The 10000-nt window shown below is 52.3% G+C and overlaps 1 protein-coding gene across 1 annotated transcript in view; it reads left to right on the top strand.

The window, feature by feature from the left end:
* ddx54 (DEAD (Asp-Glu-Ala-Asp) box polypeptide 54) overlaps positions 1-10000 on the top strand; it is a 54550-nt gene that overhangs the window by 18744 nt on the left and 25806 nt on the right. Inside the window, exons 7-8 of the mRNA XM_079814872.1 lie at positions 5433-5528; positions 8241-8362. Of these exons, the coding sequence (XP_079670998.1) occupies positions 5433-5528; positions 8241-8362 (218 nt within the window). The remainder of the gene's footprint in view (positions 1-5432; positions 5529-8240; positions 8363-10000) is intronic.

Genomic DNA, 10000 nt, shown 5'->3' with positions numbered 1-10000 from the left:
GAGTGAGTGAGTGCGTGAGTGAGTGAGTGCGTGAGTGAGTGAGTGTGTGAGTGCGTGAGTGTGTGAGTGAGTGAGTGAGTGAGTGCGTGCGTGAGTGAGTGAGTGAGTGAGTGAGTGCGTGCGTGAGTGCGTGAGTGCGTGAGTGCGTGCGTGAGTGAGTGCGTGAGTGAGTGCGTGAGTGAGTGCGTGAGTGAGTGCGTGAGTGAGTGCGTGCGTGCGTGAGTGAGTGCGTGAGTGAGTGCGTGAGTGAGTGAGTGCGCGAGTGAGTGCGCGAGTGAGTGCGCGAGTGAGTGCGCGAGTGAGTGCGCGAGTGAGTGCGCGAGTGAGTGCGCGAGTGAGTGCGCGAGTGAGTGCGCGAGTGAGTGCGTGAGTGAGTGCGCGAGTGAGTGAGTGAGTGAGTGCGTGAGTGCGTGCGTGCGTGCGTGCGTGCGTGCGTGAGTGAGTGAGTGCGTGAGAGAGTGAGAGAGTGAGAGAGTGAGTGCGTGAGTGCGTGAGTGAGTGCGTGAGAGAGTGAGAGAGTGAGTGAGTGAGTGAGTGCGTGAGTGAGTGAGTGAGTGCGTGAGTGAGTGCGTGAGTGAGTGAGTGAGTGAGTGCGTGAGTGAGTGCGTGAGTGAGTGCGTGAGTGAGTGAGTGCGTGAGTGAGTGCGTGAGTGAGTGCGTGAGTGAGTGCGTGAGTGAGTGCGTGAGTGAGTGCGTGAGTGAGTGCGTGAGTGAGTGCGTGAGTGAGTGCGTGAGTGCGTGAGTGAGTGAGTGAGTGCGTGAGTGAGTGCGTGCGTGAGTGAGTGCGTGAGTGAGTGAGTGCGTGAGTGAGTGAGTGCGTGAGTGAGTGAGTGCGTGAGTGAGTGAGTGAGTGAGTGAGTGAGTGAGTGAGTGAGTGAGTGAGTGCGTGAGTGAGTGAGTGAGTGCGTGAGTGAGTGAGTGCGTGAGTGAGTGCGTGAGTGAGTGAGTGAGTGAGTGAGTGCGTGAGTGAGTGAGTGAGTGCGTGAGTGAGTGAGTGCGTGAGTGAGTGAGTGCGTGAGTGAGTGCGTGAGTGAGTGAGTGAGTGCGTGAGTGAGTGCGTGAGTGAGTGCGTGAGTGAGTGCGTGAGTGAGTGCGTGAGTGAGTGCGTGAGTGAGTGCGTGAGTGAGTGCGTGAGTGAGTGCGTGAGTGAGTGCGTGAGTGAGTGCGTGAGTGAGTGAGTGCGTGAGTGAGTGCGTGAGTGAGTGCGTGAGTGAGTGCGTGAGTGAGTGCGTGAGTGAGTGAGTGCGTGAGTGAGTGCGTGAGTGAGTGCGTGAGTGAGTGAGTGAGTGCGTGAGTGAGTGAGTGCGTGAGTGAGTGAGTGAGTGAGTGAGTGAGTGCGTGAGTGAGTGCGTGAGTGAGTGAGTGCGTGAGTGAGTGCGTGAGTGAGTGCTTGAGTGAGTGCGTGAGTGAGTGCGTGAGTGAGTGCGTGAGTGAGTGCGTGAGTGAGTGCGTGAGTGAGTGCGTGAGTGAGTGCGTGAGTGCGTGAGTGAGTGAGTGAGTGAGTGCGTGAGTGAGTGCGTGCGTGAGTGAGTGCGTGAGTGCGTGAGTGAGTGAGTGAGTGAGTGAGTGCGTGAGTGAGTGAGTGAGTGAGTGAGTGAGTGAGTGAGTGCGTGAGTGAGTGAGTGAGTGCGTGAGTGAGTGAGTGCGTGAGTGAGTGCGTGAGTGAGTGAGTGAGTGAGTGAGTGCGTGAGTGAGTGAGTGAGTGCGTGAGTGAGTGCGTGAGTGAGTGCGTGAGTGAGTGCGTGAGTGCGTGCGTGAGTGCGTGAGTGAGTGCGTGAGTGAGTGCGTGAGTGAGTGCGTGCGTGAGTGCGTGCGTGAGTGCGTGCGTGAGTGCGTGCGTGAGTGCGTGCGTGAGTGAGTGCGTGAGTGAGTGCGTGAGTGTGTCAGTGAGTGCGTGAGTGCGTGCGTGCGTGCGTGAGTGCGTGCGTGAGTGCGTGCGTGAGTGAGTGCGTGCGTGAGTGCGTGCGTGAGTGCGTGAGTGCGTGCGTGAGTGAGTGAGTGAGTGAGAGAGTGCGTGAGTGCGTGAGTGAGTGCGTGCGTGAGTGCGTGCGTGAGTGCGTGCGTGAGTGAGTGCGTGCGTGAGTGCGTGCGTGAGTGCGTGCGTGAGTGAGTGCGTGAGTGAGAGAGTGAGAGAGTGCGTGCGTGAGTGAGTGCGTGCGTGAGTGAGTGCGTGCGTGAGTGAGTGAGTGCGTGAGTGAGTGAGTGAGAGAGTGAGTGCGTGAGTGCGTGCGTGAGTGAGTGAGTGAGTGAGAGAGTGAGTGCGTGCGTGAGTGAGAGAGTGAGTGCGTGAGTGAGTGCGTGCGTGCGTGAGTGCGTGCGTGAGTGAGAGAGTGAGTGCGTGAGTGCGTGAGTGCGTGCGTGAGTGAGTGCGTGAGTGAGTGAGTGAGAGAGTGAGTGCGTGAGTGCGTGCGTGAGTGAGTGAGTGAGAGAGTGAGAGAGTGAGTGCGTGCGTGAGTGCGTGCGTGAGTGAGAGAGTGAGTGCGTGAGTGAGTGCGTGCGTGCGTGAGTGAGAGAGTGAGAGAGTGAGTGCGTGAGTGCGTGCATGAGTGAGTGCGTGAGTGAGAGAGTGAGAGAGTGAGTGCGTGCGTGAGTGAGAGAGTGAGAGAGTGAGTGCGTGCGTGAGTGAGAGAGTGAGTGAGTGAGTGCGTGAGTGAGTGCGTGAGTGAGTGCGTGAGTGAGTGCGTGAGTGCGTGCGTGCGTGAGTGCGTGCGTGAGTGAGAGAGTGAGTGCGTGAGTGAGAGAGTGAGAGAGTGAGTGCGTGAGTGAGTGCGTGAGTGAGTGCGTGAGTGAGTGCGTGAGTGAGTGAGTGAGTGAGTGAGTGCGTGCGTGAGTGAGAGAGTGAGTGCGTGCGTGAGTGAGTGCGTGCGTGCGTGCGTGAGTGCGTGCGTGCGTGAGTGCGTGCGTGCGTGAGTGAGTGCGTGAGTGAGTGCGTGAGTGAGTGCGTGAGTGAGTGCGTGAGTGAGTGCGTGAGTGTGTGAGTGAGTGTGTGAGTGAGTGTGTGAGTGAGTGAGTGTGTGAGTGAGTGTGTGAGTGAGTGCGTGAGTGAGTGCGTGAGTGAGTGCGTGAGTGAGTGCGTGAGTGAGTGCGTGAGTGAGTGCGTGAGTGAGTGCGTGAGTGAGTGCGTGAGTGAGAGAGTGAGTGCGTGCGTGAGTGAGAGAGTGAGAGAGTGAGTGCGTGCGTGAGTGAGTGCGTGCGTGCGTGCGTGCGTGAGTGTGTGCGTGCGTGAGTGAGTGTGTGAGTGAGTGTGTGAGTGAGTGTGTGAGTGAGTGAGTGAGTGAGTGTGTGTGTGTGTGAGTGAGTGTGTGAGTGAGTGTGTGAGTGAGTGTGTGAGTGCGTGCGTGAGTGAGAGAGTGAGTGCGTGAGTGAGTGCGTGCGTGCGTGAGTGAGAGAGTGAGAGAGTGAGTGCGTGAGTGCGTGCATGAGTGAGTGCGTGAGTGAGAGAGTGAGAGAGTGAGTGCGTGCGTGAGTGAGAGAGTGAGAGAGTGAGTGCGTGCGTGAGTGAGAGAGTGAGTGAGTGAGTGCGTGAGTGAGTGCGTGAGTGAGTGCGTGAGTGAGTGCGTGAGTGCGTGCGTGCGTGAGTGCGTGCGTGAGTGAGAGAGTGAGTGCGTGAGTGAGAGAGTGAGAGAGTGAGTGCGTGAGTGAGTGCGTGAGTGAGTGCGTGAGTGAGTGCGTGAGTGAGTGAGTGAGTGAGTGAGTGAGTGCGTGCGTGAGTGAGAGAGTGAGTGCGTGCGTGAGTGAGTGCGTGCGTGCGTGCGTGAGTGCGTGCGTGCGTGAGTGCGTGCGTGCGTGAGTGAGTGCGTGAGTGAGTGCGTGAGTGAGTGCGTGAGTGAGTGCGTGAGTGTGTGAGTGAGTGTGTGAGTGAGTGTGTGAGTGAGTGAGTGTGTGAGTGAGTGTGTGAGTGAGTGTGTGAGTGAGTGCGTGAGTGAGTGCGTGAGTGAGTGCGTGAGTGAGTGCGTGAGTGAGTGCGTGAGTGAGTGCGTGAGTGAGTGCGTGAGTGAGAGAGTGAGTGCGTGCGTGAGTGAGAGAGTGAGAGAGTGAGTGCGTGCGTGAGTGAGTGCGTGCGTGCGTGCGTGCGTGAGTGAGTGCGTGAGTGAGTGCGTGAGTGAGTGCATGAGTGAGTGCGTGAGTGAGTGCGTGAGTGTGTGAGTGAGTGTGTGAGTGAGTGTGTGAGTGAGTGAGTGTGTGAGTGAGTGTGTGAGTGAGTGTGTGAGTGAGTGAGTGAGTGAGTGAGTGTGTGTGTGTGTGAGTGAGTGTGTGAGTGAGTGTGTGAGTGAGTGTGTGAGTGAGTGTGTGAGTGAGTGAGTGAGTGAGTGTGTGAGTGAGAGAGTGAGTGCGTGAGTGCGTGCGTGAGTGAGTGAGTGAGAGAGTGAGTGCGTGCGTGAGTGCGTGCGTGAGTGCGTGCGTGAGTGAGAGAGTGAGTGCGTGAGTGAGTGCGTGCGTGCGTGAGTGAGTGAGAGAGTGAGAGAGTGAGTGCGTGAGTGCGTGAGTGAGTGAGTGCGTGAGTGAGAGAGTGAGAGAGTGCGTGCGTGAGTGCGTGAGTGAGAGAGTGAGTGCGTGAGTGCGTGCGTGAGTGAGAGAGTGAGTGCGTGAGTGAGTGCGTGAGTGAGTGCGTGAGTGAGTGCGTGAGTGAGTGCGTGAGTGAGTGCGTGAGTGCGTGCGTGAGTGAGAGAGTGAGAGAGTGAGAGAGTGAGTGCGTGAGTGAGTGCGTGAGTGAGTGCGTGAGTGAGTGCGTGAGTGAGTGCGTGAGTGAGAGAGTGAGAGAGTGAGTGCGTGAGTGCGTGCGTGCGTGCGTGAGTGCGTGCGTGAGTGCGTGCGTGCGTGCGTGCGTGAGTGCGTGCGTGCGTGAGTGCGTGAGTGAGTGCGTGAGTGAGTGCGTGAGTGCGTGAGTGTGTGAGTGAGTGTGTGAGTGAGTGTGTGAGTGAGTGTGTGAGTGAGTGTGTGAGTGAGTGAGTGTGTGAGTGAGTGTGTGAGTGAGTGTGTGAGTGAGTGAGTGTGTGAGTGAGTGTGTGAGTGAGTGTGTGAGTGAGTGTGTGAGTGAGTGTGTGAGTGAGTGTGTGAGTGAGTGTGTGAGTGTGTGAGTGAGTGTGTGAGTGAGTGAGTGAGTGAGTGAGTGAGTGAGTGAGTGAGTGAGTGTGTGAGTGTGTGAGTGTGTGAGTGTGTGAGTGTGTGAGTGTGTGAGTGAGTGAGAGAGTGAGAGAGTGCGTGAGTGAGTGCGAGAGCGTGTGTGTGAGAGAGAGAGAGAGAGAGAGAGCCTGTGTGTGAGTGTGTGAGAGCCTGTGTGTGTGTGTGTGTGTGTGTGTGTGAGAGCCTGTGTGTGAGCCTGTGAGTGTTGAGCCTGTGACAGTGTGTGTGTGAGTGTGTGTGTGAGTGAGTGTGAGTGTGTGTGTGTGTGTGTGTGATGGCTGTGCTGATGTTATCCTGTTGTTCTGCAGTATCATAGGAACTCCTGGTCGGCTGATGCATGTGATCCAGGAGATGAACCTGAAGCTGCAGGCGGTGGAGTATGTGGTGTTTGATGAAGCCGACAGGTAAGAAGAACTGTATGAGCTGTTGCTCTAATGAACTGTTGCTCTAGTGAGCTGTTGCTCTAGCGAGCTGTTGCTCTAGCGAGCTGTTGCTCTAGCGAGCTGTTGCTCTAGCGAGCTGTTACTCTAATGAGCGGTTACTCTAATGAGCTGTTACTTTAGCGAGCTATTACTCTAACTCTAGCGAGCTGTAACTCTAGCGAGCTGTTACTCTAGCGAGCTGTTACTCTAATAAGCTTTTGCTCTAGCGAGCTGTTACTCTAATGAGCTGTTACTCTAATGAGCTGTTACTTTAGCGAGCTGTTACTCTAATGAGCTGTTACTCTAATGAGCAGTTACTTTAGCGAGCTGTTACTCTAATGAGCTGTTACTCTAATAAGCTGTTACTCTAGCGAGCTGTTACTCTAATGAGCAGTTACTTTAGCGAGCTGTTACTCTAATGAGCTGTTACTCTAGCGAGCTGTTACTCTAGCGAGCTGTTACTCTAATGAGCTGTTACTTTAGCGAGCTGTTACTCTAGCGAGCTGTTGCTCTAGCGAGCTGTTGCTCTAGCGAGCTGTTGCTCTAATGAGCTGTTGCTCTGTTGCTCTAATGAGCTGTTGCTCTAGCGAGCTGTTGCTCTAGCGAGCTGTTGCTCTAGCGAGCTGTTGCTCTAGCGAGCTGTTGCTCTAGCGAGCTGTTACTCTAATGAGCTGTTACTCTAGCGAGCTGTTACTCTAGCGAGCTGTTACTCTAGCGAGCTGTTACTCTAGCGAGCTGTTACTCTAGCGAGCTGTTACTCTAGCGAGCTGTTACTCTAGCGAGCTGTTACTCTAGCGAGCTGTTACTCTAGCGAGCTGATACTCTAGCGAGCAGTTACTCTAATGAGCTGTTGCTCTAATGAGCTGTTGCTCTGTTGCTCTAATGAGCTGTTGCTCTAATGAGCTGTTGCTCTAATGAGCTGTTGCTCTAGCGAGCTGTTACTCTAATGAGCTGTTACTTTAGCGAGCTGTTACTCTAATGAGCTGTTACTTTAGCGAGCTGTTACTCTAGCGAGCTGTTACTCTAGCGAGCTGTTACTCTAGCGAGCTGTTACTCTAGCGAGCTGTTACTCTAGCGAGCTGATACTCTAGCGAGCTGTTACTCTAGCGAGCTGTTACTCTAGCGAGCTGATACTCTAGCGAGCAGTTGCTCTAACTCTAATGAGCTGTCACTCTAATGAGCTGTTGCTCTAATGAGCTGTTGCTCTAATGAGCTGTTGCTCTAATGAGCTGTTGCTCTAATGAGCTGTTGCTCTAATGAGCTGTTGCTCTAATGAGCTGTTGCTCTGTTGCTCTAATGAGCTGTTGCTCTAATGAGCTGTTGCTCTAGCGAGCTGTTACTCTAGCGAGCTGTTACTCTAGCGAGCTGTTACTCTAGCGAGCTGATACTCTAGCGAGCAGTTACTCTAATGAGCTGTTGCTCTAATGAGCTGTTACTCTAATGAGCTGTTGCTCTGTTGCTCTATTGAGCTGTCGCTCTAATGAGCTGTTGCTCTAATGAGCTGTTGCTCTAGCGAGCTGTTACTCTAGCGAGCTGTTACTCTAGCGAGCTGTTACTCTAATGAGCTGTTGCTCTAGCGAGCTGTTACTCTAATGAGCTGTTACTTTAGCGAGCTGTTACTCTAATGAGCTGTTACTCTAGCGAGCTGTTACTCTAGCGAGCTGTTACTCTAATGAGCTGTTACGCTAATGAGCTGTTACTCTAGCGAGCTGTTACTCTAGCGAGCTGTTACTCTAATGAGCTGTTAGGCTAATGAGCTGTTACTCTAATGAGCTGTTACTCTAGCGAGCTGTTACTCTAATGAGCTGTTACTCTAACTCTAGCGAGCTGTTACTCTAATGAGCTGTTACTCTAGCGAGCTGTTACTCTAATGAGCTGTTACTTTAGCGAGCTGTTACTCTAATGAGCTGTTACTTTAGCGAGCTGTTACTCTAATGATCTGTTACTTTAGCGAGCTATTACTCTAACTCTAGCGAGCTGTTGCTCTAGCGAGCTGTTACTCTAATGAGCTGTTACTCTAATGAGCTGTTACTCTAATGAGCTGTTACTCTAACTCTAGCGGGCTGTTACTCTAGCGTGCTGTTACTCTAACGAGCTGTTACTCTAGCGAGCTGTTACTCTAGCGAGCTGTTACTCTAATGAGCTGTTACTCTAATGAGCTGTTACTCTAACTCTAGCGAGCTGTTACTCTAGCGAGCTGTTACTCTAGCGAGCTGTTACTCTAGCGAGCTGTTACTCTAACGAGCTGTTACTCTAGCGAGCTGTTACTCTAATGAGCTGTTACTTTAGCGAGCTGTTACTCTAACTCTAGCGAGCTGTTACTCTAATGAGCTGTTATTCTAATGAGCTGTTATTCTAATGAGCTGTTATTCTAATGAGCTGTTATTCTAATGAGCTGTTACTCTAATGAGCTGTTACTTTAGCGAGCTGTTACTCTAGCGAGCTGTTACTCTAATGAGCTGTTACTCTAGCGAGCTGTTACTCTAATGAGCTGTTACTCTAGCGAGCTGTTACTCTAATGAGCTGTTACTCTAACTCTAGCGAGCTGTTACTCTAGCGAGCTGTTACTCTAGCGAGCTGTTACTCTAACGAGCTGTTACTCTAATGAGCTGTTACTCTAACTCTAGCGAGCTGTTACTCTAGCGAGCTGTTACTCTAGCGAGCTGTTAATCTAATGAGCTGTTACTCATCCAGGCTGTTTGAGATGGGATTTGCGGATCAGCTCCAGGAAATCATCCGACGGCTCCCGGACTCTCGGCAGACGCTGCTGTTCTCCGCCACGCTGCCCAAACTCATCGTGGAGTTCGCCAGAGCCGGTGAGCACCTCCTCCCAGATCTCACTCGTTCTCTATAGGGGTCATCACTCGATCTCTATAGGGGTCATCACTCGTTCTCTATAGGGGTCATCACTCGTTCTCTATAGGGGTCAGGTCATCACTCGTCACTATAGGGGTCATCACTCGTCACTATAGGGGTCAGGTCATCAGTCGTTCTCTATAGGGGTCATAACTTGTTCTCTATAGGGGTCATCACTCGTTCTCTATAGGGGTCATCACTCGTTCTCTATAGGGGTCATAACTTGTTCTCTATAGGGGTCATCACTCGTTCTCTATAGGGGTCATCACTCGTTCTCTATAGGGGTCATCACTCGTTCTCTATAGGGTTCAGGTCATCACTCGTTCTCTATAGGGATCAGGTCATCACTCATTCTCTATAGGGTTCATCAGTCGTTCTCTATAGGGGTCAGGTCATCAGTCGTTCTCTATAGGGGTCAGGTCATCACTCGTTCTCTATAGGGTTCAGGTTATAACTTGTTCTCTAGGGGTAAGGTCATCACTCGTTCTCTATAGGGTTCATCAGTCATTCTCTATAGGGGTCAGGTCATCACTTGTTCACTATAGGGTTCATCACTCGTTCTCTATAGGGGTCATCACTCATTCTCTATAGGGGTCATCACTCGATCTCGATAGGGGTCATCGCTCGTTCTCTATAGGGATCATCACTCGTTCTCTATAGGGATCATCACTTGTTCTTTATAGGGTTCATCAGTCGTTCTCTATAGGGGTCAGGTCATCAGTCGTTCTCTATATGGGTCAGGTCATCAGTCGTTCTCTATAGGGGTCAGGTCATCACTCGTTCTCTATAGGGGTCAGGTCATCACTCGTTCTCTATAGGGTTCAGGTTATAACTTGTTCTCTAGGGGTCAGGTCATCACTCGTTCTCTATTGGGTTCATCAGTCATTCTCTATAGGGGTCAGGTCATCACTTGTACTCTATAGGGTTCAGGTCATAACTTGTTCTCTGTAGGGGTCAGGTCATCACTCGTTCTCTACAGGGGTCATCACTCGTTCTCTATAGGGGTCATCGCTCGTTCTCTATAGGGGTCATCACTCATTCTCTATATTGGTCATCACTCGTTCACTATAGGGGTCATCACTCGTTCTCTATAGGGGTCATCACTCGTTTTCTATAGGGGTCATCGCTCGTTCTCTATAGGGGTCATCACTCGTTCTCTATACGTTCTCTATAGGGGTCATTGCTCGTTCTCTATAGGGGTCATCGCTCGTTCCCTATAGGGTTCATCAGTCGTTCTCTATAGGGGTCATCGCTCGTTCTCTATACGTTCTCTATAGGGGTCATCGCTTGTTCTCTATAGGGGTCATCGCTCGTTCTCTATAGGGGTCATCACTCGTTCTCTAAAGGGGTCATCACTCGTTTTCTATAGGGGTCATCGCTCGTTCTCTATAGGGGTCATCACGCGTTCTCTATAGGGATCATCACGCGTTCTCTATAGGGGTCATCGCTCGTTCTCTATAGGGGTCATCACTCGTTCTCTATAGGGGTCATCACTCGTTCTCTATAGGGGTCATCACTCGTTCTCTATAGGGGTCATTACTCGTTCTCTATAGGGTTCATCACTCGTTCTCTATAGGGGGTCATCACTCGTTCTCTAT

This window comes from Gobio gobio (assembly GCF_949357685.1).
Source record: "Gobio gobio genome assembly, chromosome: 4".
Taxonomy (NCBI): domain Eukaryota; kingdom Metazoa; phylum Chordata; class Actinopteri; order Cypriniformes; family Gobionidae; genus Gobio; species Gobio gobio.
Note: the sequence above shows the minus strand (reverse complement) of the source record. Positions and strands in the feature narration are given on the sequence as shown.